The sequence below is a fragment of the Ranitomeya variabilis genome, chromosome 1 (assembly GCF_051348905.1).
Source record: "Ranitomeya variabilis isolate aRanVar5 chromosome 1, aRanVar5.hap1, whole genome shotgun sequence".
NCBI classification, from domain to species: domain Eukaryota; kingdom Metazoa; phylum Chordata; class Amphibia; order Anura; family Dendrobatidae; genus Ranitomeya; species Ranitomeya variabilis.
In genome coordinates this window covers 199,411,368-199,435,220 of record NC_135232.1, presented here as the reverse complement: position 1 = coordinate 199,435,220, position 23,853 = coordinate 199,411,368, and the positions used below count along the sequence as shown (strand labels likewise).

The 23,853-nt window shown below is 44.3% G+C and overlaps 1 protein-coding gene across 2 annotated transcripts in view; it reads right to left on the bottom strand.

Annotated features, from left to right (window-relative positions):
- The window catches only part of LZTR1 (leucine zipper like post translational regulator 1), a 56,007-nt gene that overhangs the window by 15,931 nt on the left and 16,223 nt on the right, over positions 1-23,853 (bottom strand). Inside the window, exons 6-15 of one of the 2 annotated variants that reach the window (XM_077291656.1) lie at positions 20,212-20,295; positions 19,569-19,626; positions 18,978-19,117; positions 17,313-17,514; positions 14,371-14,481; positions 9,936-10,028; positions 5,175-5,270; positions 2,005-2,179; positions 1,549-1,718; positions 1,164-1,320 (exon numbers count right to left, since the gene is read on the bottom strand). In XM_077291656.1, coding sequence (XP_077147771.1) covers positions 1,164-1,320; positions 1,549-1,718; positions 2,005-2,179; positions 5,175-5,270; positions 9,936-10,028; positions 14,371-14,481; positions 17,313-17,514; positions 18,978-19,117; positions 19,569-19,626; positions 20,212-20,295 — 1,286 coding nt within the window. The remainder of the gene's footprint in view (positions 1-1,163; positions 1,321-1,548; positions 1,719-2,004; positions 2,180-5,174; positions 5,271-9,935; positions 10,029-14,370; positions 14,482-17,312; positions 17,515-18,977; positions 19,118-19,568; positions 19,627-20,211; positions 20,296-23,853) is intronic. The other variant, XM_077291664.1, reaches the window with a different exon arrangement.

Below are 23,853 nucleotides of genomic sequence, written 5' to 3'. Positions count from 1 at the left end.
TACCATCACACTCAGCGACGCTGCAGCGATGTAGACAACGAGCCGATCGCTGCAGCGTCGCTGTTTAGGTCGCTGGGGAGCTGTCACACAGACAGCTCTCTCCAGCAACCAACGATCAGGGGAACGACTTCGGCATCGTTGAAACTGTCTTCAACGATGCCGAAGTCCCCCTGCAGCACCCGGGTAACCAGGGTAAACATCGGGTTACTAAGTGCAGGGCCGCGCTTAGTAACCCGATATTTACCCTGGTTACCATTGTAAAAGTAAAAAAAAACAAAACACTACATACTCACCTTCTGATGTCTGTCACGTCCCCCACCGGCGGCTTCCCTGCACTGAATGTGTCAACGCCGGCCGGCCGTAAAGCAGAGCACAGCGGTGACGTCCCCGCTGTGCTCTGCTTTACGGCCGGCCGGCGCTGACACATTCAGTGCAGGGAAGCCGCCGGCGGGGGACATAACAGACATCAGAAGGTGAGTATGTACTGTGGTTTTTTTTAACTTTTACAATGGTAACCAGGGTAAATATCGGGTTACTAAGCGTGGCCCTGCGCTTAGTAACCCGATATTTACCCTGGTTACAAGTGAACACATCGCTGGATCGGCGTCACACACACCGATCCAGCGATGACAGCGGGTGATCAGCGACGAAATAAAGTTCTGGACTTCTAGCTCCGACCAGCGATATCACAGCGGGATCCAGATTGCTGCTGCGTGTCAAACACAACGAGATCGCTATCCAGGACGCTGCAACGTCACGGATCGTCGTCGTTCTCGCTGCAAAGGCGCTTAGTGTGAAGGTACCTTAAGACCCAGGGGTTATCTTCAGCTAGTAAGTTCTATTTCTGGCTGCTGACCGATTTGGGGTGTTTTTTTCCCTAGTTCTGCTGCAGCAAGTTGTCTTACAGACACAAGACTGTGAGGAGGGATAGGGCTGATATTCTGGTACACAGAGTATGTATGTCTCAGTTTTAACTGTAATAGGATCTCATAGAGCCATACAGTGGCATTTGTCACACATTGCACGCAGTGTATGCTTTCATATAGTGGCCAAATGCTTCTTTGCATTCTGCCATTACACAGTTACAATCATACAATATACAATGCAGAACATCAATGATCACATATCCAGAGCACAGCAATCTACCATAGCCAGTGACAAACCTATATCAACAGGCTGGTCAGAATGGATCCGGAGAGGGGGCTGCTGCTTTCTGCGTACAATCTCCACGATCAGTGAGGAGGACAAATGCTCAAACTCTTTCATCATTATCACCTGGTTGAAGTGGGATTCCTTTACTACAAAGTTCAGGCAGTGTTCCTGGTGAAGAGAGAGTTAAGTCAGTGGCTGTCTAATCATACATCACGTGGCTATTCAGCAGCTCTGGAATAATGAAATGTACAGTACCCGGATCAGCCCCATGCATTCATTAAGACTGGATGTTTCTGTGAAGCACACCCCGGCGTAGCAATACACCACATACATGACATCTGCTGCTTCCCATGAGGTGGAAAGGCACAGCCTTGAGCTGGGCACAGCCGGCATTACCTTCAGCTGGTCCAGCTGCAGCTTGTTGGCATTTTCACACACTACGAGGACATTCTGAAGGTCAACAGATGCTTCAATGTACTGAACACAGAGCTGCTCCAGACGTGACAGCTTGAAGTGCAGCGCTATCTTATACACATCCATAATGAGGAGGACGTCCTGGACGTGACCTGAGGGGCACAATCACCATTAATAGACGTTCATGTGCAGGGACGCAATAAGATAATCAATCTTAAGCAAATGCACTGAGGGAAATAAGTAATGGAGCGCACATGTGATCTACACTACCGGCTCCATAGTTATTAGCCTTCCTTACTGGAACACAAATCCTGTTACCATAATTGATACGTCCTCATAAATCCATTCATGCAATATATCAAACATCCCTGGATCCAAGCAAGGACACAGATTCCAGCCCCAATGACATGACTGGCAGCTCCACGATACACGACTTACCTTTCCTCGGGTACTTTATTTTGTCCGTGTACAAGAATTGCATGAGTAGTTCAAATGGCCGAGCCTCTGCGTCTCGGATGACCACATCCAGCATGGGAAGAGACCGACTCTTTTGAGGGCCACTTGCATTCTCCTGCTTCTGCTGTGCACCCTGGCCGTCATCTTCTGGATCCTGCTTTACCATGTGATTGTCCAGAAAACAAGAATTACTCTATTTTTCGACTATAAGACCCATCTTACCATAAGCCGCACCCAAGGTTTACACAGCAGAAAATAGGAAAAACATTTGGTGTTAGAAAATCTCAATAGAGTAATAAGTATGTAACAGGGGCAGAGCTTACCAGTGGGAGACGGCACAGACCATGAGTCGGATGGCAAAGACCCCAACGCACTTTTTGCATGTTTCCAGACCGCTTTCTCAAAGAGAACACGGGAAAGGGCATCCCCTTGAGAAAGTGGTCTGGAAACATGCAAAAAGTGCGTTGGGGTCTTTACCACTCGGCTCAGGGTCTGTGCCTTCTCCCACTGGTAAGCTCTGCCTGCCCGTTACATACTCTTCTTGCTATATCATTTGAGCATCAGGGTGATGTCTTTATACATAATATTTATTACTCATGGCCTTGTTGTATGTGTCTGTCTTTGTATTTCGTCATCTTACTTGACTGTTATTTTATAAAGAATACTTTAATAAAATTTACATATTTTTTATTATAATTATTTGATACTCATATTTTTTCCTATGTTATTTGGAGTTACATTTTTTCCTCTAGGGGTGGATCGCTGATAATGGTACCATGCTGGCATCTAGAATGCAACTGGGATATTTGTTTATATTTATTTGCACACACACCTCTGCTACATATGCACATACACAAAGCTCTGCTACATAAGCACATTTACATACAACTCTGCAACATATGCACATATAGACACACACAGCTTTGCTGCATATGCACACACAAACACACAGCTCTGCTGCATATGCAAATAGACACCCACAGCTCTGCTACATATACACTTAGGGTACTGTCACACTCTGCAACTTTCCAACGATCACGACCAGCGATACGACCTGGCCGTGATCGTTGGTAAGTCGTTGTGTGATCGCTGGGGAGCTGTCACACAGACAGCTCTCCAGTGACCAACGATGCCGAAGGCCCCGGGTAACCAGGGTAAACATCGGGTTACTAAGCGCAGGGCCGCGCTTAGTAACCCGATGTTTACCCTGGTTACCATGTAAAAGTAAAAAAAACCAAACAGTACATACTCACATTCCGGTGTCCGTCAGGTCCCTTGCAGTCTGCTTCCCGCTCTGACTCCCGGCCGTAAAGTGAAAGCAGATCACAGCGGTGACGTCACCGCTGTGCTCTGCTCTTACTTTCCGGCCGGCAGTCAGTTAGAGCGGGAAGCAGACGGCAAGGGACCTGACGGACACCGGAATGTGAGTATGTACTGTTTGTTTTTTTTTTACATTTACGACGGTAACCAGGGTAAACATCGGGTTACTAAGCGCGGCCCTGCGCTTAGTAACCCGATGTTTACCCTGGTTACAAGCGAACGCATCGTTGGATCGGTGTCACACACACCGATCCAACGATGACAGCGGGAGATCCAGCGACGAAAGAAAGTTCCAAACGATCTGCTACAGGTACCGTCACACTAAGCGACGCTGCAGCGATACAGACAACGATGCCGATCGCTGCAGCGTCGCTGTTTGGTCGCTGGAGAGCTGTCACACAGACCGCTCTCCAGCGACCAACGATGCCGAGGTCCCTGGGTAACCAGGGTAAACATCGGGTTGCTAAGCGCAGGGCCGCGCTTAGTAACCCGATGTTTACCCTGGTTACCAGTGTAAAATGTAAAAAAACAAACACTACATACTCACCTTCGCGTCCCCCGGCGTCCGCTTCCTGCACTGACTGAGTGCCGGCCCTAACAGCAGAGCGGTGACGTCACCGCTGTGCTGTGCTTTCACTTTACGGCCAGCGCTCAGTCAGTGCAGGAAGCGGACGGCGGGGGACGCGAAGGTGAGTATGTACTGTTTGTTTTTTTACATTTTACACTGGTAACCAGGGTAAACATCGGGTTACTAAGCGCGGCCCTGCGCTTAGTAACCCGATATTTACCCTGGTTACCATTGTAAAACATCGCTGGTATCGTTGCTTTTGCTGTCAAACACAACGATACACGGCGATCTGACGACCAAATAAAGTTCTGAACTTTAATCAACGACCAGCGATATCACAGCAGGATCCTGATCGCTGCTGCGTGTCAAACACAACGATATCGCTATCCAGGACGCTGCAACGTCACGGATCGCTAGCGATATCGTTTAGTGTGACGGTACCTTACGACGTACGATTCTCAGCAGGGTCCCTGATCGCTGCTGCGTGTCAGACACAGCGATATCGTATGGATATCGCTGGAACGTCACGGATCGTACCGTCGTAGCGACAAAAGTGCCACTGTGTGACAGTACCCTTACACACACACACACACACACACAGCTCTGCTATCTGCTCACACAAATCTTGCAGCTCCTTCTATGCAAATGACTGATCACATGACCTTAAAAGGTCTCTGAGCTGGCTGGGTGGAAGGTCCTCCAGCTGCTCAAAACGTGCAGACTCCATTCAGGTCCCAGCAGCTTCCTCTCCTGCTCTGTACCGATCACATAGATCAGGGTTGGGCAGGAAGAGAGCAGTTCTCTCTGTGATTGGAAAGGATGTGTGTCTGCGCCCTCCTCCAGACTATAGGACTCACAGTTTTCAGCAAGAGTTTTTCTTGCTAAAAATTGCGTCTTATAGTCCAGGGAATACAGTAAATCTTAATCTCATGAACCTATCATTATTATACGCCCAGACAACCCCTTCAATGACAGTATATTCAGAGTTATTAGTAAGTAATTCATGAATTTCTCCCTTAATAATTACCCTCTAAAAACACAAAGGATAAATACATGTCTCTCCTTTGCACACTGTGCGTTTCGGGGATTGGCAAGAAGCATGTCCAGCACACCATTGTAAATGTATGGCATAGCTCCTGCCATATTATTATATTGAGGGAAAAAATAAAGGTTCTGACTGTCAAAATATGATGGAGCACAAATGGAAAAAAATAAATTGTTCAATCCTAAAGGGTTAAAGAGCACATTGTATTACTGAACGTACTTGTCTCTGCCTCTCTCTTGCTTGAGTGATTTTCTTCTGCAGATATTTACACCGAGCAGTGACAATTGAAATGTGCCCCCGGACTCGCTCTTCTTTCTTGAATTTTTTATTTTCAGTGGGAAGTGTGGAGAGAGCCAAGAACACAGTATTTATACACTTGCAGCTATGCAGAAAGCTGATATTTCATGTAAAAACAGCACATAGAATAGTTTTGCAAAGATCTTTAAAACATTATAAAATACGTACCATACCTTTTTTTTTTTTTTTTTTTTTATATAAAATGGGAAAAAATTCCAAGTGGGATGAAATGGTGAAAAAAAATGCAATTCTGCCATTGTTTTTTTGAGTTTTGTTTTTAGATTGTTTATTGTTCAGTATAATTGACCAGGAGACATGATTGTCCAGGTCATTCCAATTATGGTGAAACCCAACATGCATTGATTTTGCTTCTAAGTGGAGAAAAAAAGAATCTGATTTTTTTTGCTTTGCATTGTTATTTTTCGAGACCCATAACATTTTTTATTTTTACGTTCATGGAGCCAAGTGAAGGCTTGTTTTGTGCGCAATGAACTGGTATTTTTATTGATAATTTTGTGTACATAAGATGCTTTTATTGTTTTAAACAGCTGACATGTGCCACCAACAGCTGCGGAAGGAATTGTGATCCACTCGCGGCTGTTAACTTGCTAAATGCCGCTATCAAACTCTGACAGCGGCATTCAACATGCACTTTCGGCAAGCGCGCTGGAAATCCCACCCATCGGCGCCCGTGACAGATGACCACGGGCGCCCCGTGACAGATGACCACGGGTCGCCGATGGGTTGGCTTGACAACCAGAGGTCTCCAGCAGACCTCTATGGTTGTCACTGCCTGTCTGCTATGAGCGCCGCGTGGTGGTCCGCGCTCATAGCAAGTCAGCAATTCTCCTACATACAGATGATCTGATCATCGCCTATATGTAGCAGAAGCGATCGGGTTATGGCAGCTTTTAGTCCCCCATGGAGACTATTGGAACATGCCAAAAGTTAAAAAAAAAAGTTTATAAAAATATATAAAAGTACAAATCACGCTCCGCTTGCCCCATTCATATTAAAACAATAGAAAAACAAACATACACATATATGGTATTGCTGCGTTCAGAATCACCCGATCGATCAATAAAAAAAAAAAAAGGAATTAACCAGATCGCTAAATGTCAAATTAGAAAAAAAAAAGTAAAAACGCCAGTATTACATGTTTTTGGTTGCCGCAACATTGCATTAAAATGCAATAAGGGGAGATGAAAAGATTGTATCTGCACCAAGATGGTATCTTAAAACGTCAGCTCAGCACGCAATAAAGCCCTCACCCAAACCGAGATCACAAAAAATGGAGACACTACAGGTATCAGAAAATGGCGCATTTTTTTTAACAAACTTTGGAAATTTTTCCACTGCTTTTATAAAAAAAGAACCTAGACATGTTTGGTGTCTATGTACTCGTAAGGACCTGGAGAATCATTATGGCAGGTCAGTTCTAGCATTATTGAACACAGCAAAAAAGCAAAACAAAAAACAATTGTGGGATTGCACTTTTTTTTGCAATTTCACTGCACTTGGAATTTTTTTCCTCATTTTCCAGTACAAGATATGTTAAAAACCAATGGTGTTGTTCAAAAGTACAATTCGTCTCACAAAAAACAAGCTTTCACATGGCCATATTGACTGAAAAATAAAAAAGTTATGGCTCTGGGAAAAAGGCGAGCAAAAAACTAAAGCGCAAAAAAGAAAATACCTCCGGTCACGAAGGGGTTATCAGATTTGACTTCTACAAGCGCTGAAAACCCAAATATGTTTATTTTTAAATGGGGGTAAATGAGTGAATATATATGTTTTTCACATTTTTTAAAACATTTTTTGCGCATATTTTTCTTAATCCTTTTAGGGAACTTCAACCTGCGATTATACCAGTGTTTAATAAACTCCAGTCCTTACAGATCTTATTTTCAGGGTTTCCTGAGTATTGCTCAGGTGAGTGAACCTATAGCAATTTCTGAAGTCCATCACCTGTGCTATACTAAGAAGATATTGAAAACATGATCTGTTGGGGGATGTGAGGACAGGAGTTTGGGAAATACTTGTTTATACTATATTCTCCAATACCAAAGTATAGCTGAATATATTGTGAAAATCCCGGTCTCCTACAGACCAGATTACGGCTGAACTTTATATAAGCACCGAGGGAACAACAACAGGGACCTTCAGCAGACCCCTGGTTGTCAAAAGATGCCATCAGTCCCCCATGATCAAGTTACGGGGAAGCTGATGGGAGCGGATGTGTGAATGCACGATGCATGTCCATTTAAATGCAGTTGTCAGAGCGTGATTTAAATGGCTACCATTCCAGCGTTTTTGTTTTTTTTTTAATTTTACTGCTGGAGTGGCGTCACTGATTTAAGTTCCCTGCCACTGGTGTTCTGCTTAGCAGCCGCCGTCTTCATTTGTTAACGGTACCGCTCCGATGCCTTCTCCAGAGGCCACTACTCAAAGAAAGTCTATGAGAGCCAGAACAAGGATCTCATAGACTTACACTGAGAGCTTGGGACCGTTAGGCCGGTTTCACATTAGCGTTTGTATGGGCAGCGTAGGGCTGCGTACTTCTTAATATCCGCATAGATCCGCATGCTTCTTGTGTACCTATATTTAACATTGTGTACGCAGGGACATGCGTTGTATGCGGATGTGTTCCTGTGCTTCGTTTTGATGTGGAAGGCGAACGCAACATGTTACGTTCGGCAGCCACGTCAAAATGAGGCACGGGGACGCATCCGCATACAACGCATGTCCCTGCATACACAATGTTAAATTTAGGAACGCAGGACGCATGCGGATCTGTACGCAGCCCTACGCTGCGCACAGAAATGCTAGTATGAAACCGGCCTTACCTCTGATTGCAATCAGTCAGAAGATGGCAGTGCTGGATCGAATCAGCACTGAGAAGAGGTGAATAAAGCGACTGTGAGTTTAATACTACGGGTAGGGAACTTACATTAATGGCTCCACCCTAATGCTGAAATAAAAACACACTGCTGGAGTGGTGTTTTATCAGCCATGGCCAGAAATCTGCTGCAGCCTTGGCTGCTAGAGTGGTGCCAGCTATGTAATATAGCCACCATCAGCTGCGTAGAGAGGGAGCTTAGCTTCTGAGCCCCCTTCACACATGCAGATCCCCTCTCAAGAAGTTATTTCACATCTTAGTGTGGGAATGTGTTAACCAAAAGGATATACAGGGGTTGGACAAAATAATGGAAACACCTGGAAACATCAACAAAAGTTAGTTTAATATGGTGCAGGTCCACCTTTTGCGGCAATTACAGCCTTAATTCTCCAATGTATGGATTCATACAAGGTGTGAATTGTTTCCAAAGGAATTTTAGCCCATTCTGCAGTTAAAACACCCTTCAGTTCTTTGAGCGACGATGGTGGCGGAAATCGACGTCTTCCTTGAATTTCTAAAATTGACCATAAATGCTCAATAATGTTGAGGTCTGGGGATTGTGGGGCCAGATGAGATGCTCAACTTCATTAGAATGTTCCACGTGCCATGCTTTAACTATTCTAGCTGTATGAATTGGTACATTATCATCCTGAAAGATGGCGTTCCCCTCCGGGAACAGTGCTTGAACCACTGGATGCACTTGGTCACCCAAAATGCCTAAATAATCTCGGCTGTTAATTCTTCCATGAAGGGATATCATTGGCCTGGCGGATCTCCACGAAAAAGCACCCCAGATCATCACAGAACCTCCGCCATGTTTTACGGTTATGAGAAGGCAGTCTGGATGGGATGCTTCTTTGGACTGTCTTCAAACGTACACTCGGCCGGAGGTCGGAAATAGGGTAAACGATGATTCGTCTGAGAATATCACGTTTCCACTGCTCGAGGGACCAATTCTGGAGGTTTCTACACCACTCTAAACGCTTGGAAACATTTGTCATTGAGAGCAGCGGTTTTCTAATTGCAGCTCTTCCGTGGAATCCAGATTTGTGCAGCTCCTGACGAACAGTTTTCGTGGAAACTGGGTTCCGTAGGTGTTCATTGAGCTCAGCAGTGATTTTCGGAGCCATGGTCTTGCGATCCTCTCTCACAATTCGCTTTAGAGTCCGACGGTCTCTCTCAGTCAACTTTGACTTTCGGCCGGACCTGTGCTTTGCTGCGGACGTTTTTCCTTCTCTTTCAAACGCAGTCATTACTTTGGAGACAGTACCTCTTGACACGCCAAGCATTCGGGCACTTTCTGTTACACTAGTGCCTGCCATACGAGCACCAAATATTTGGCCTCTTTGAAAATCCGAGAGGTCTGCCATTGGTATCAGGTTCTCATCAATGTTATTACAATTATGCAAAACAAACAGTAAATTTACATACACATATCACATAACACAAATAATCAACTACAAAACATTACCATATGTCACGGTTTGCATGTTTATAACATGTTCGAAGATTATGATGCCAAAACGTTAGGTGTTTCCATTATTTTGTCCAACCCCTGTATTTTCATAATGCAACATTAAATACTGAATCCCTTTGACTTTAAGGGACAAATTTCCTTTCTTTTGGCTTCAGATAAACATTAGATCAAAGACTTGCCATGTCATTTACGAATTAATCAAATCAACTAGATGACACTTTTATTTGAAAGCCATTTTCCAATACGTAACTAATACATCCTTAATCCAAGGTGATCAAGGCTGTGTAACAAATAAGAAACTACTCACTTCTCCCAAAATAAATTCTACGTCACAGAATTGTTGGTTCTCAAATAATCTTCCATAATCCTCGTGTAAAGTGCATTTTGGATAACAGGAAAACTAAGGAAAAAAGAGAATTACGATGGGTCTTAAATTAATGCTTTATTAGTGTTGATCGAATAGCTTCGGATAAGCTCTTATCTGAATAGCTGCCTCGGGAACCTGGATATCTGGAGCGCTCCCGATAATCAGCATGTGACGCGGCTGTGTGACAGTAACAATACACGTATGGAGAGCCCACATACAGGATCTCCACGCATGTGTTATTACTGTCACACAGCCGCATCACGTGCTGATTATCAGGAGCGCTCCAGGTATCCGGGGTTCCTGATGCAGCTATTCGGTAAGTGCCATAGCTATTTGGATAACTGCTCATCCAAAGCTATTCGATCAACACTATTCATAAGAAACATTACTTTAAAAGGAACCTGTCACCAAAGAAAAACCACTATTACCTTGCAGATATGGGTTAATCTGCAGGTTAATAGCGTTATTAACCTACCCGGCGCCCAAACTTAGCCGTACACGTGAGTCACGGGGGTGGCGCTGGTTCAGTCCCCCGGACCTGACGGACGCTGGAAAGCCTCGGGGGGGGGGGGAATAAAGTTAATTTTCTTCCCACAGCGTTTGGCTAAGTTTTTCTGGTGACAGGTTCCCTTTAATGCTAAAAAGAATATTTACTGTAGGTTTATAACTTATGCCCTCCAATGGAGTCCTTTGGTTGTCAAGGGCCATCATAATTCGGATTTACCATGATAAACCAATGTGATGAACTCTGGTAGACTTGCAATGTCTAAATGGGCAATATTCAATATTACATTTTCTCACTGTACAGCCAGGCTGGACGCAGCTTCTCCTGTATATATAAGCCAATCACTAGGATGCTTTAACCAACATCACCTTTTGGACAAATATGAGCTCTCCCCTGAACCCCACAAAAAGGGAATATATCATTACCATGATAAAAAATGACCTTTTAACTTGACAGCCAAGGGTTCTATCCTGTTAGGCTATGTGCGCACGTTGTGTATTTGCCTGCAAAAATTTTGGCATCTCTTGGCAGGAAAAACGCTGCAGCCAAAACGTGTGTTTTTGGTGCGTTTTTGTACAGCAAAGAAGGCTTTTTTGAGCTAAATAAAGATATTTAAAAAAAGGTTTTGTGATGCAATTTCTAGGTTCAACACCACCTTTTTCATGCTGATGCAGTAGCATCAGAGTAATGGTATTAGGGCTTGGTGTCAGCAGCTGTCATTGACACCTAGCCCTAGGCTTAGGGTACCGTCTCACATTGGCACTTTGATCGCTACGACGGCACGATCCGTGACGTTCCAGCGATATCCATACGATATCGCTGTGTCTGACACGCAGCGGCGATCAGGGACCCCGCTGAGAATCGTACGTCGTAGCAGATCGTTTGAAACTTTATTTCGTCGCTGGATCTCCCGCTGTCATCGCTGCATCGGTGTGTGTGACACCGATCCAGCGATGCGTTCGCTTGTAACCAGGGTAAACATCGGGTTACTAAGAGCAGGGCCGCGCTTAGTAACCCGATGTTTACCCTGGTTACCATCGTAAATGTAAAAAAAAAACAAACAGTACATACTTACATTCCGGTGTCCGTCAGGTCCCTGGCTGTCTGCTTTCCTGCACTGACTGTGAGCGCCGGCCGTAAAGTGAAAGCAGAGCACAGCGGTGATGTCACCGCTCTGCTTTGGCCGGCGCTTACACAGGATGCAGGAGGAGTGCAGGGAAGCGGACGCAGGCACCGGAATGTGAGTATGTGTTTTTTTTATTTTACGTTCACGCTGGTAACCAGGGTAAACATCGGGTTACTAAGCGCGGCCCTGCGCTTAGTAACCCGATGTTTACCCTGGTTACCCGGGGACTTCAGCATCGTTGGTCGCTGGAGAGCTGTCTGTGTGACAGCTCTCCAGCGACCACACAACGACTTACCAACGATCACGGCCAGGTCGTATCGCTGGTCGTGATCGTTGGTAAATCGTTTTGTGTAACGGTACCCTTAGTAATGAAAAGGTGTCAGCCCGACACCCTCATTACTAAGCCGATAAGTAAACATAAACACACACACAAACCTACACACACATTGTCACCAGCCTATTTAGGAGCATTAACAGAACAAACATACATAGGCTGTAACCAAACAGCACCTGCTAATTTTAAAGAAAAATAAAAAATTGCGTGTGTTCCTGTGTAATTTTAACAACCAGGAAAGGGAAAATCGATGGCTGATGTTATTATTCTGGGAAAGAGTCAATAGCTATAAAGGTTCTCAGGCTATTAGTATCAGCTCACAGCTGTTTGCTTAGCCTTTACTGGCTAGTTTACTCGGGGACCCCAGAAAAAAAAATGACATAGGGCCCCTATAAGATCTAACCAACAAAGGCTAGGCAGACAGCTGCAGGCTGATATTAATAGCCTAGGAAGGGTCCATGGAGCCGCCCCAGAAAAGGCACATCTATAAGATGTGACAAATCTGGCGCTTAGCTTCACTCTTCCCACTTGCCCTGTAGCGGTGACAAGTGGGGTTCATATTTTTAGGGTTGATGTCGCCTTTGCATTGTCTGGTGACATCAAGCCCACAGGTTAGTAATGGAGAGACATCTATAAGACACCTATCCATTAGTAACCCCATAGTGATATTATATAAAAACACACACCCGAATAAAGTCCTTTATTTGAAATAATGACACAGACTCCTTTAATGAATTTTAATTAAACCATACTCACCGAATGCCTAAACCAATGACACCAACGTCTCCTGCATCAAAAATAAAATAATAAACCACAATAATCCTCACCTGTCTGCAGAGAACATAATCCATAATGTCCCACAACGATCCTGATAACTTTGAGAACAGTCACTAATGTGAGTGCTCTCAAAAGACAGCCGGCGATTCACTGCAGGAGCGATTACCTCATGTCAATGTATCACTGACCTGCCATGAGAAAGTTCTAACGGTACTGTAAACAAAAGCTCCGAAGCTGATCAGCTGATGAATTCTGGTGACCTTTCTCACGGTAATGAGGTGCTGTGCGAGTGATTACCTCCAGTCAGTGTATTGCTGGGGCCAAGTAGAGTAGTCATATCTCCCGATGTGACTGCTCTACACATGAGATCGCTGTGGGACACTTGGGATTACGTGGACTATGGTGGACAGGTGAGTATATGGTGGATTATAATTTTACATTATTTCTAGGAGACGAGGGCATTGCGGATTTGGTGTTAGGTGACTATAATGTTTTTTTTTTTTTTCTTTAAATATGTATATAATTATTTTACTTTTTATTTAATTTTTTCAACTGTGAGCACAGGCGCCGGCTGACAAGAGACTACGTCTCCTATCAATTGTTATCAGTGACTGCAGACGTAGCCCAATGGGAGCAGTAGTCTCATCAGCCCACGCCTGCTGACCTGCGGTAAGCTTTTTACCGTGGGTCACAGTCACAGCTGCGGGGTCAGGCTGACATCTGACAGCTTGTCACGCTGACATCTGACAGCATGATTCCGAAGCGCTCTGACCGACTGTCTTACCGGCAGTACCATTACTGCTGATAAGCACTGCGCCGGTGTTTCCCACACTGTCTCGCAAAGGACAGCGTGGGAAACACCATAGGAAGCCAGGAAAAGCGCAAACAAAACTCAGCACATCTGCAGCAAATCCGCAAACATCTTTATACCTGCGGTTTGGCTGCGGATTTGACTGACTCAATTGAAGTCAATGGGTCAAAAATGCTGCAGAAACGCATAAAGAATTGACATGCTGCAGAAAAAAAAGCACTGCAAATAATTTACTGATCATGTGCACATTTCAGGATTGTCATTGAATTAGCTAGCATAAAGATTCCATAGAGTTTTTGGCCCATTTCCACCGTGAAAACCGCTGCAAAATTGCATCAAAAACATACCGTGTGCACACAGCCTTATTCTCTTATGAGTTATTACAGATTTTCAGCCTTATTAAAAACCCCTGTAAACAAATATTGCTACTCCACTGGAATTCTTGCTTCCATTGTTACCTGAGAGTGGTATGGCCGGTGGGGTAAAGTGTTCTTTTAGGTAACATTTCGGTGTACATTTGCCGACTAATTTGCCGTTCGCCATAGCTACTGAAGAAGTGGCATCTCTTATTGCTTCTGTGGTCGGAGAAAGCCCCTGATCAGATTCTAGAAAATGCTCAGATACCATCATGACTTTTGGCTCTTATTTACCTCTGGGATGGGCTGTGACTTGAATTAGTTTTGTCTGCTCAAATTCCCTTCGTCTGATACTTCAATCAGTCAAAAAAGGGGACAAGCGGCCAATGAAGAATGTGTAACAAATATACATTAATCTTTGTTGCCCCGAGGGCAGACATGTCCTCTGTATGTCACATTGTGTTACCTGGAACCGATACATTTCTCCGCTCCTGACATTGTTATCCACGGTCCCCCCAAAGATGTACATGGCATCAGCGATGACAGCAGCAGCGTGGAACAGGCGGCCACTGGGCAGCTGAAATATAAGGTTTGGGGTATTTATTTCACTGTAATCAGACACCATCATGACCTTGGGTAAATGCGCATCAGTCATATATAAATACATCCTATAAGAAAAACCTACAAATTACATGATCATGTCCTGTGATACATATATAAAGAATTGGATCTGATGCCAGGCTCGGCCTCTACAGTACTAGCACTTTATATCCTTTTTTCAATTGTTTTTGACAAATGCACCTTTCATTGTTTTGTCCAATTTCTTTCAAGCTGGGACATATATTTCCATCATTCAAACAATAAAATACATGTTGTTATTGGAACAAGAAGAAATAAAATGAAATATATAGCCACACAAGTCAGAGAGAACACTAATGCACACATCTTAAAGGGAACATGTCAGCTCCATTATGCCATTCTCCCATCGGGAAACTCACTTCTACGATTATCAGCCAGTGTCCAATCACTATACGAGCAAACCACTTGTTCTTAAATAAAAATATTTTTAAAGAGGGGATGGCGTTGCCTGATACCTGTAATGCCCTTTATAAATATTCATCTTTAAGCCCTAACCACTTTTGTATTTTGCTTTATTATAACATTCCCTATACAGCTTAGTCCTATATCTCTTTATTTTTTTCCTTTACTTCCTGTGAGGTTTTGCTTTATGGGAGTCTTCAGTGGGAATGCTGAGGAGGATGGCCCTACAGTCACTTCCCTGCAGTTTCTATCGCCCCCTTCCCTAAACAGGATGCCATCAGGGGGTGGCGCTGCAGTCACTTATCACAGCTTCTGTCACCACCATCCTCTGATGTCACACTTCTATCCCCGCCACCCACAGTCAGAGGCCTCCGCCAGTTCCTGATTCAGACACTGCTGCCTCTGTCTCTGAACTTATTGGTCAGAGGGCAGCGATAGAAGCAGGGTGAGTGCTTGCAGCACTGCGCCAAAGCTTCTATCACTGCCATGAAATGAATAGTCATCAGGAGGCAGCGCTAGTGTCACTTACCGTTCTAGCAACACCTCTGCATGACAATTTGTTTCAGAGCAGTGAAACTGTGGGGTGGCCCGGACGGCACTCACCCTGCTTCTAGCACTGCCCCCTGATGTTGTCTCATTTCAGAGAAAGTCCCAGCGTTGTCAGAAGTAGAGACTGTGGGGCAGACATTAAAGATGCGAGCGCAGGTAGGTAGGGGGGCAGCAGCTGCGGTCACTTCTCCATCACCCCCCTGAAACAGAACATTGTCAGGGAATGGAGATAAGAATATGTGGTAAGTGACAGCAGCGTCGCCCCCTGATGAGGTCTTGTCTAAGGGTACCGTCACACAGTGCAATTTTGATCGCTACGACGGCACGATCCGTGACGTCGCAGCGATCGTATGATTATCGCTCCAGCGTCGTAGACTGCGGTCACACGTTGCAATCACGGCGCTGGAGCGATGCCGAAGTCCCCGGGTAACCAGGGTAAACATCGGGTAACTAAGTGCAGGGCCGCGCTTAGTAACCCGATGTTTACCGTGGTTACCAGCGTAAAAGTTAAAAAAAAACAAACCGTACATGCTCACCATCTGATGTCCGTCCGGTCCCTTGCCGTCCGCTTCCTGCTCTGACAGATCCGGCCGTACAGTGAGAGCAGAGTGCAGCGGTGACGTCACCGCTGTGATCTGCTCTCACTTTCCGGCCGGCAGACAGTCAGAGCGGGAAGCGGACGGCAAGGGACCGGACGGACATCAGATGGTGAGCATGTACGGTTTTTTTTTTTTACTTTTACGCTGGTAACCACGGTAAACATCGGGTTACTAAGCGCGGCCCTGCACTTAGTTACCCGATGTTTACCCTGGTTACCAGCGAACGCATCGCTGGATCGCTGTCACACACAACGATCCAGCGATGTCAGCGGGTGATCAAGCGACGAAAGAAAGTTCCAAACGATCTGCTACGACGTACGATTCTTAGCAGGATCCCTGCTGCGTGTCAGACACTGCGATATCGTAACGATATCGCTAAAACGTCATGAATCGTACCGTCGTAGCGATCAAAATTGCACTGTGTGACGGTACCATAAGAGAGGTGGAGATAGAAGCTGCACAGAAGTGACTACAGGGCCATTCTTCTGATGAAGTCTCATTTCACACTCCCCTCAAACGAAATGACACAGCAAGCAATGAAAAAAAACAGATATAGGAAACAGCAAGATCGGGAGAATGGTAGGGAGTTTTATAATAAAGCAAATTACATAAATGGTTAGGTCAACAAAACAGATATTTATAAAAAGAGCACTATAGCTTGCAGACAACCCCTTTAAGCTTGCTAAAAAATTTAACATTTCCAGCAAAAGTTCATCCTGTGTAAACAGGACCTGTGCATCCGGAAATAATGACTATGTGCACAGAATGCTCTATTGCCAATCGCTGGTTGGAGCTAGAAGTCCAGAACTTTATTTCGTCGCCAGGTCGGCGTGTATCGTCATGTTTGACATTAAAAGCAACGACGCCAGCAACGAGCATAGGGGGCGTCGCATCGTCTCCTTGTAGCCAGTCGGTACACTCCGGCTGTTTGACATGGAGCTAACAACCAGCGAGAACGAGAAGTGAGTCGCCGTTACGTCACTGGATCGCTCCTGCATCGTTCTGGAGTTGCTGTGTTTGACGTCTCTACAGCGACCTAAACAGCGACGCTTCAGCGATCTAGTTTAGGTCGGCTCGTTGTCTATATCGCCGCAGCGTCGCTGAGTGTGACGGTACCTTTACCCTTACACATTACGGACAATCTTCAATCAATACACACTTAAAACTGATCCCGGCTCTACTAAGGATAACGTTATCAGGATACTTTTGTAGTTCTTACCTCACTGTCTGGACTGGGCTGTATCACCTCCCAGGATTGGGAGTCCACATCATAACAATGCAGCTCATTAGGCAAAGTGTTGTCTGCGGCTCCACCAAATACATAGAGGTGGCGATCAAAAGCCACCATTGTGTGCCCATAACGCCTCTGTGGAGGGGGAGGTGACCCGCGCAGTAGGTGCTCAGTAGGAATGCGCATCCAGCTGTGAGGGAAAAGATCACAAATTCAATATAGACTTATTGCATTTGGTTACTTGTGCAGAAACATTGAGAACACAGTGTTTGAGAATGGCTTGCTATAGGCCAATGCTCTCCAACTTCTCTGGCTCTCAGGTCCTCTGCATTTGGCCCCTTAGTAGGCAGACGTTAGAAATAATGTTGTGCAATAGTGCCAATAGAGAGATAACAGTTTTACCTAATTGTGGCCCCAGGGCCCCAACCATATCAAGGCCAGTCAGCCTGAGTGTAAAATACCATCTTTCAACAACAACACTAGAATAGCCATATGTCCGTACATATGACACAAAATAACACTGGGCAGGAAACTGAAGAGGGGAGTCCTGTCTGACAGCCCTTTCCAGCCAATCGTTATTGCTCCGAGTATGTAACTAGCAAGATCCTCACAATGGTTTGAAAATGTCCAAGTCTATAAATCCACATTACCCAGTGCCTAATTGTGTGACTTCTGTGCAGGCAATTACCAAATCTTGTGATGATTTTGGTGCGTCAGTAAGGGTTTGCTCACACAGATTTGGAGGCAAGAAAATCCAACGCGTTTTTCAAGAGAAATCCTGAAACGATGCTTTTATTTGGAGACATTTTGCTTTCCTGAGTTGTCCACATTGTGTTTAGCTGCAAATTTCATGAGAAATCTGCCTCAAAGAAATATTTTAAAGCAGTTTGATTCTCTTCAAAATCCTCCTCAAAAACTCTTTGTGAACCTAGCACAAAGCGATTGTCCACTACTAGGACAACCCCTTCTTGATCCAAATGTTTGGTCCCCATAATAAAAAAATAAAGCTTATACTCGCCTCCCATGCCGGCGCCATTCCCGCAGTGTTGGGGCACCATGCCTGTTGTTGTGACACCGATGCCCAATGAGTGCCGGAGTCACTGTCTCTGCCTTTGGACATTAAATAGGAAGTCCAGGTGGCAGCTGATCTTGGATCTCCTCTTCCTGCTCAATACGACAGGAGGTGAGGACAGTGACGCCAGCATCACGTGTCACAACGACCCCTCGGGAGAGCGTGTGCCAACACTGTGGGAACAGCGCCAGTACGGGAAGGGAGTATAAGCTTTATTATTTCATGGGGGCCAAGCTATGTGCACACAACATGGAAATAATGCACAGAAATGTCAAAACAACATAGCTCTGCACATGTTCTGTCTTACGTCACTTATTGTAACTAAGTAGATAGAAGTGACATACTAATTCCTTCGGAAGCCACCAGCTCTCTATACTTCATAATAGAGAGTAAAAGCCGCCACAAGAACGGCGAATCGCTAGCAAGACTGCTTCAGTGATCATTATAAATACAGATCATTGTTACAGATTAGAATTCGGAGAGAAAATCTCATTTAAAGTGTCATTTTGCGCTAGATTGAGCATGTGTGGTAGGATTTATAGATTACATAATCACATGTTGGGCCCATGTTTGGCTCTTACACTTTTTCTGCAAACTCAAACTGGAACAGGTTGTTTGTGATCTTCGCTCCACTCTGACCAGAGAAGACAAACATTTTGTCCCTACAGACAGCCACCGGGAAGTTGCAGCATGATGGTGGGATCTCTCCACTTTGCTCAATCTGCAATACACACACAGACACATTTAGTTATACACAGACCGAACATGTCAAATATATCCTGCTATAGATGCACAATACCGGTGCAGATTTCACATTCCCTCTACTTGGCTAGCTTGTAGGGCTTTTACACAGTATTTGACAAGTTGACAGCTTCTCTGGTAATGCCGTCTACACTGAGTTTGAAGCGTCTTCATTGCTGTGGGACATTTTAGTTCCTATTAGGTTACAGGTGTTTATTTTAGGAACTGTATTATAGCATAGCCGTGTAGTAGCCTATATATTGGCAAGAAATGAGGAGCGATCTGCAAATAGCTGTACGGTGGGGGTTCAATATCAGCAAACAAATGATTGGTGGAGGAGCCAGATGTCAGCCAGATCCTTTGGATCAGTCATCTATATGTAATTCTTGATCAATCCCTTTAACAGTTATAATAAATATTCTTCATTTTACCTCTTCCCAAGCTGCCGCCTCTCGATCTTGCAAACTGATGGTCCACATGTCATTCAACCTAACAGAAATAAAAACGTAAGCATGAAACTAGGTAACCTGCTATACAGTATGATGAAAGCCAGTGTCAAGAAAAATCTGATGTTGGCATTTTATTACATTCATTGCGTGTTTTCATATACTGTCAAGCAGATTTAATATTGACGACCTGTCCATGGGATAGGTCATCATAGATCTGTGGGGTTTTAACACCTGACATTTCCACACATCAGCTGTTAGCAGCTAGAGCGATGACGGCATGTAAGCAGTGTATGGAGTGGGGAGGCTCAGCTCCTATTCAGCTGAGGTTCTTGGCTCTGCTCTGTACACTACTGACCACCTGTAAAGCAGATAACAGCTGATCAGTGGGAATGCCAAGTATCGGATCCCCAGCGATCTGATATTACTGACCTATCTTAAGAAGAAGTCATACAGATCTAAGTAGTGGACAATCCAATTACATGCTACAAAAATTTAGTCTTCAGATGTTCAAAATGTTTCCCTCTCATTCTGTTCATTTTGCCTTCTGCTCACACTCTAATTTTGCACCCTTGTTAGTTTCATATTTTTCCATTATACCATTTCACAAGCATCAATGCTTAAGTACCTTGCATTTCCATCATATCCTGCAAAAATCCATAGCTTATCATTGTATACTGTAGCTCCATGCGCTGACCGAGCCACTGGTAATCTGAAAGAAAGAGATAACAGGTCAGTTATGGTTTATTTACAGGACTGACTTCACAACACGACCACCTTAACGGTAATTTTTTTGCTGATTTTATTTTTTTTACTGATCAGTGATCATTTGATTGCCTGTTTACACGGGCAGACCAAAGTAAATAATACACAATGAGCGATCTATACAAAATTCGCTCAGTGCACACTGGCTGCCATGTTCTCCACAGTCAAGAGTCTTGTTGATGCACAGAATGATGTATGACTGAGAAAGAATATCTTTTATGATGCACAAAAGATCATTTCACCCAATGAAGGAGCATTTTGCTTGTTCATCAGCCTGTTTAGAGAACAAGATAATTGTGAAATAAGTGTTTCTAACAACGCTCGCGATCATCCTGCATGGTAAATGCACCTTTAATGATATCTATAGTAAAAATAGACCTCATGCTCCAAGTTCATCCACTCACAATGCAATCCATACCTAAACAGATAAAAATGAGGGCATCACTACATGACAGAAGGGAAAATATCTGGTAAATATTTAATTGAGCAATCACTGGTCCTAGGCCACACAAATAAAAGGCGATTCCTAAATGTTTGCTTTATACACATAGTAGCTGGTACATCTCTTATCGCAGGACAGCAATACAAAGACCAGAGAAACACTGATAAAACATGTCAGCCATTATTCATTGTCTTCTATCAATGACAAAACCCGTAAGTGGTTGTAAACCTACTGACCATGAAATACATTCATTGTCTATTCAAAAAGGAAAGACACCACTTGCGACATATATATACATACATATACATACCTGGATATATCTGGTTATGCTGTAAAGTAAAACATTGAGAAACCGGCCCTGCTCATCACAGTGCTCATCGCTTCCAGAAATACAGTAGGTGCGAGGATTAAAAAACTATCATTTATTGCATATACAACATGCATATGAACAAGGACTAATAAGGTGATTTATTAGTATCCGAATACTAGGCTGAACAACTGTTGACGACTGTAGGCTAAAATTGTAATCAAGTCCACTATAAAATAAAGTCACTTATGCCAGCAAAAAAAAAAAAATCATGGTTATCACCTCATATGGGATGTGCAGCCAATAACATTATACTGTAAAGGTACCGCTACACTAAACGACTTACCAACGATCACGACCAGCGATACGACCTGGCGGTGATCGTTGGTAAGTCGTTGTGTGGTCGCTGGGGAGCTGTCACACAGACAGCTCTCTCCAGCGACCAACGATCAGGGGAACGACTTCGGCATCGTTGAAACTGTCTTCAATGATGCCGAAGTCCCCCTGCAGCACCCGGGTAACCAGGGTAAACATCGGGTTACTAAGTGCAGGGCCGCGCTTAGTAACCCGATATTTACCCTGGTTACCATTGTAAAAGTAAAAAAAAAACAAAAAAAACACTACATACTCACATTCTGATGTCTGTCACGTCCCCCGCCGGCGTCCACAGGGTTAAAACTACTTTCGGCAGGAGCGCTGCTAAGCTGCGCTGCTGCCGAGAGCTTCCTGCACTGAATGTGTCAGTGCCGGCAGTAACAGCGGTGACGTCACCGCTGTGCTCTGCTTTACGGCCGGCGCTGACACAGTGAGTGCAGGAAGCTCTCGGCAGCAGCGCAGCATTAGCAAGCGCTCCTGCCGAAAGCAGTTTTAACCCTGTGGACGCCGGGGGACGTGACAGACATCAGAATGTGAGTATGTACTGTTTTTTTTTTTAACTTTTACAATGGTAACCAGGGTAAATATCGGGTTACTAAGCGTGGCCCTGCACTTAGTAACCCGATGTTTACCCTGGTTACAAGTGAACACATCGCTGAATCAGCGTCACACACGCCGATCCAGCGATGACAGCGGGTGATCAGCGACGAAATGAAGTTCTGGACTTCTAGCTCCGCCCAGCGATATCACAGCGGGATCCAGATCGCTGCTGCGTGTCAAACACAACGAGATCGCTATCCAGGACGCTGCAACGTCACGGATCGCTGTCGTTCTCTTTGGAGAGTTGCTCAGTGTGAAGGTATCTTAAGAGGACAGAATGATCAAAGCGGTGCCCTGTGGAAACAGGCCGGGAAATGGGCAACGGACCTTTAGGCTATGTTCACACGTTGCATTTGTGCTGCATTTTTTTAATGCAAATTTTAAGCTGCATTTTTCAGCACCAGCAAAGTCTATGACATTTCAGAAAGCTCATGCACACAGGTTGGGTTTATTTTCCTGATGGATTTGGAAAACTGCTGTTTTTTTAACCCCTTCACGCCGCAGCCCTTTTTTTTTGTTTTTTTTGTTTTATTTTTCCGTCAATATGGCCATGTGAAGGCTAGTTTTTTGCGGGACGAGTTGTAGTTTTGAACGACACCATTGGTTTTACCATGTCGTGTACTAGAAAACGGGAAAAAAATCCAAGTGCGGTGAAATTGCAAAAAAAAAGTGCAAATCCACAACTGTTTTTTGAATTTTTTTACCATGTGCACTAAAACTGACCTTCCATTATGATTCTCCAGGTCATTACGAATTCATAGATAGCAAACATATCTAGATTTTTTTTCACCATTTAAATAAAAAACAAATATCCAAAGTTTGTTAAAAAAAAAAAAAATTGCGCCATTTTCTTATACCCGTAGCGTCTTAATTTTTCGTGATCTGGGGTTGGGTGAGGACTTCTGTTTTGAGCGCTGAGCTGATGTTTTTAATGATACCATTTTGGTGCAGATACGATCTTTTGATCTCCTGTTATTGCATTTTAATGCAATGTTACGGCGATCAAGAAAAGTAATTCTGGCGTTTTTACTCTTTTTTCGCTACGCCGTTTACCAATCAAATTAATTATTTTAATAGCTTGATAGATAAGATGATTCTGAACGAGGCGATACCAAATATGTGTATATTTAAATTTTTTTTTTGTTTTATTTTGAATGGGGCAAATAGGGGGTTGATTTGAACTTACATTTTTTTTTAACATTTTTAAAAACTTTTTTTTTTGCTTTCACTTGCTTCAATGGTCTTCATGGGAGACTAGAAGCTGCAATAACCCGAATGCCTTTGCTACACACAGGAGATGATCAGATCGCCTGCGTGTAGCAAAAATGATCACTTGCTATAAGCGCTGACCATTGGGTGGCGCTCATAGAAATCCAGGAATGACAACCATAGAGGTCTGTTGGAGACCTCTGGTTGTCATGCTGACCCATCGGCGACCCGCGATCATGTGACGGGGTCACCGATGGGAGGGATTAGTGAGGCACTTCCGGCATGATCACATTAAATGTCCACATCAAAGGGAGGGACACAACATGCGCCGTACATGTACGGCGCATGTCGTAAAAGGGCTAAAGCTGCAGCATGTCACTTTTCAGCGGTTTTTCTGCGTATTCGCAGCATTTTTCCGCCTATAGGAAACAAAGGGGAGTTGCAAAAATGCAGGTATCAGTTTTTGCTGCGTTTTTGGTGAGAAAAAACCCTAAGGAAGTCAAACCATGCTTGTTTTGGGCCACTAACTTTATCAACACGCACAAGAGACAACAAAAACGCAGCAAACGCAG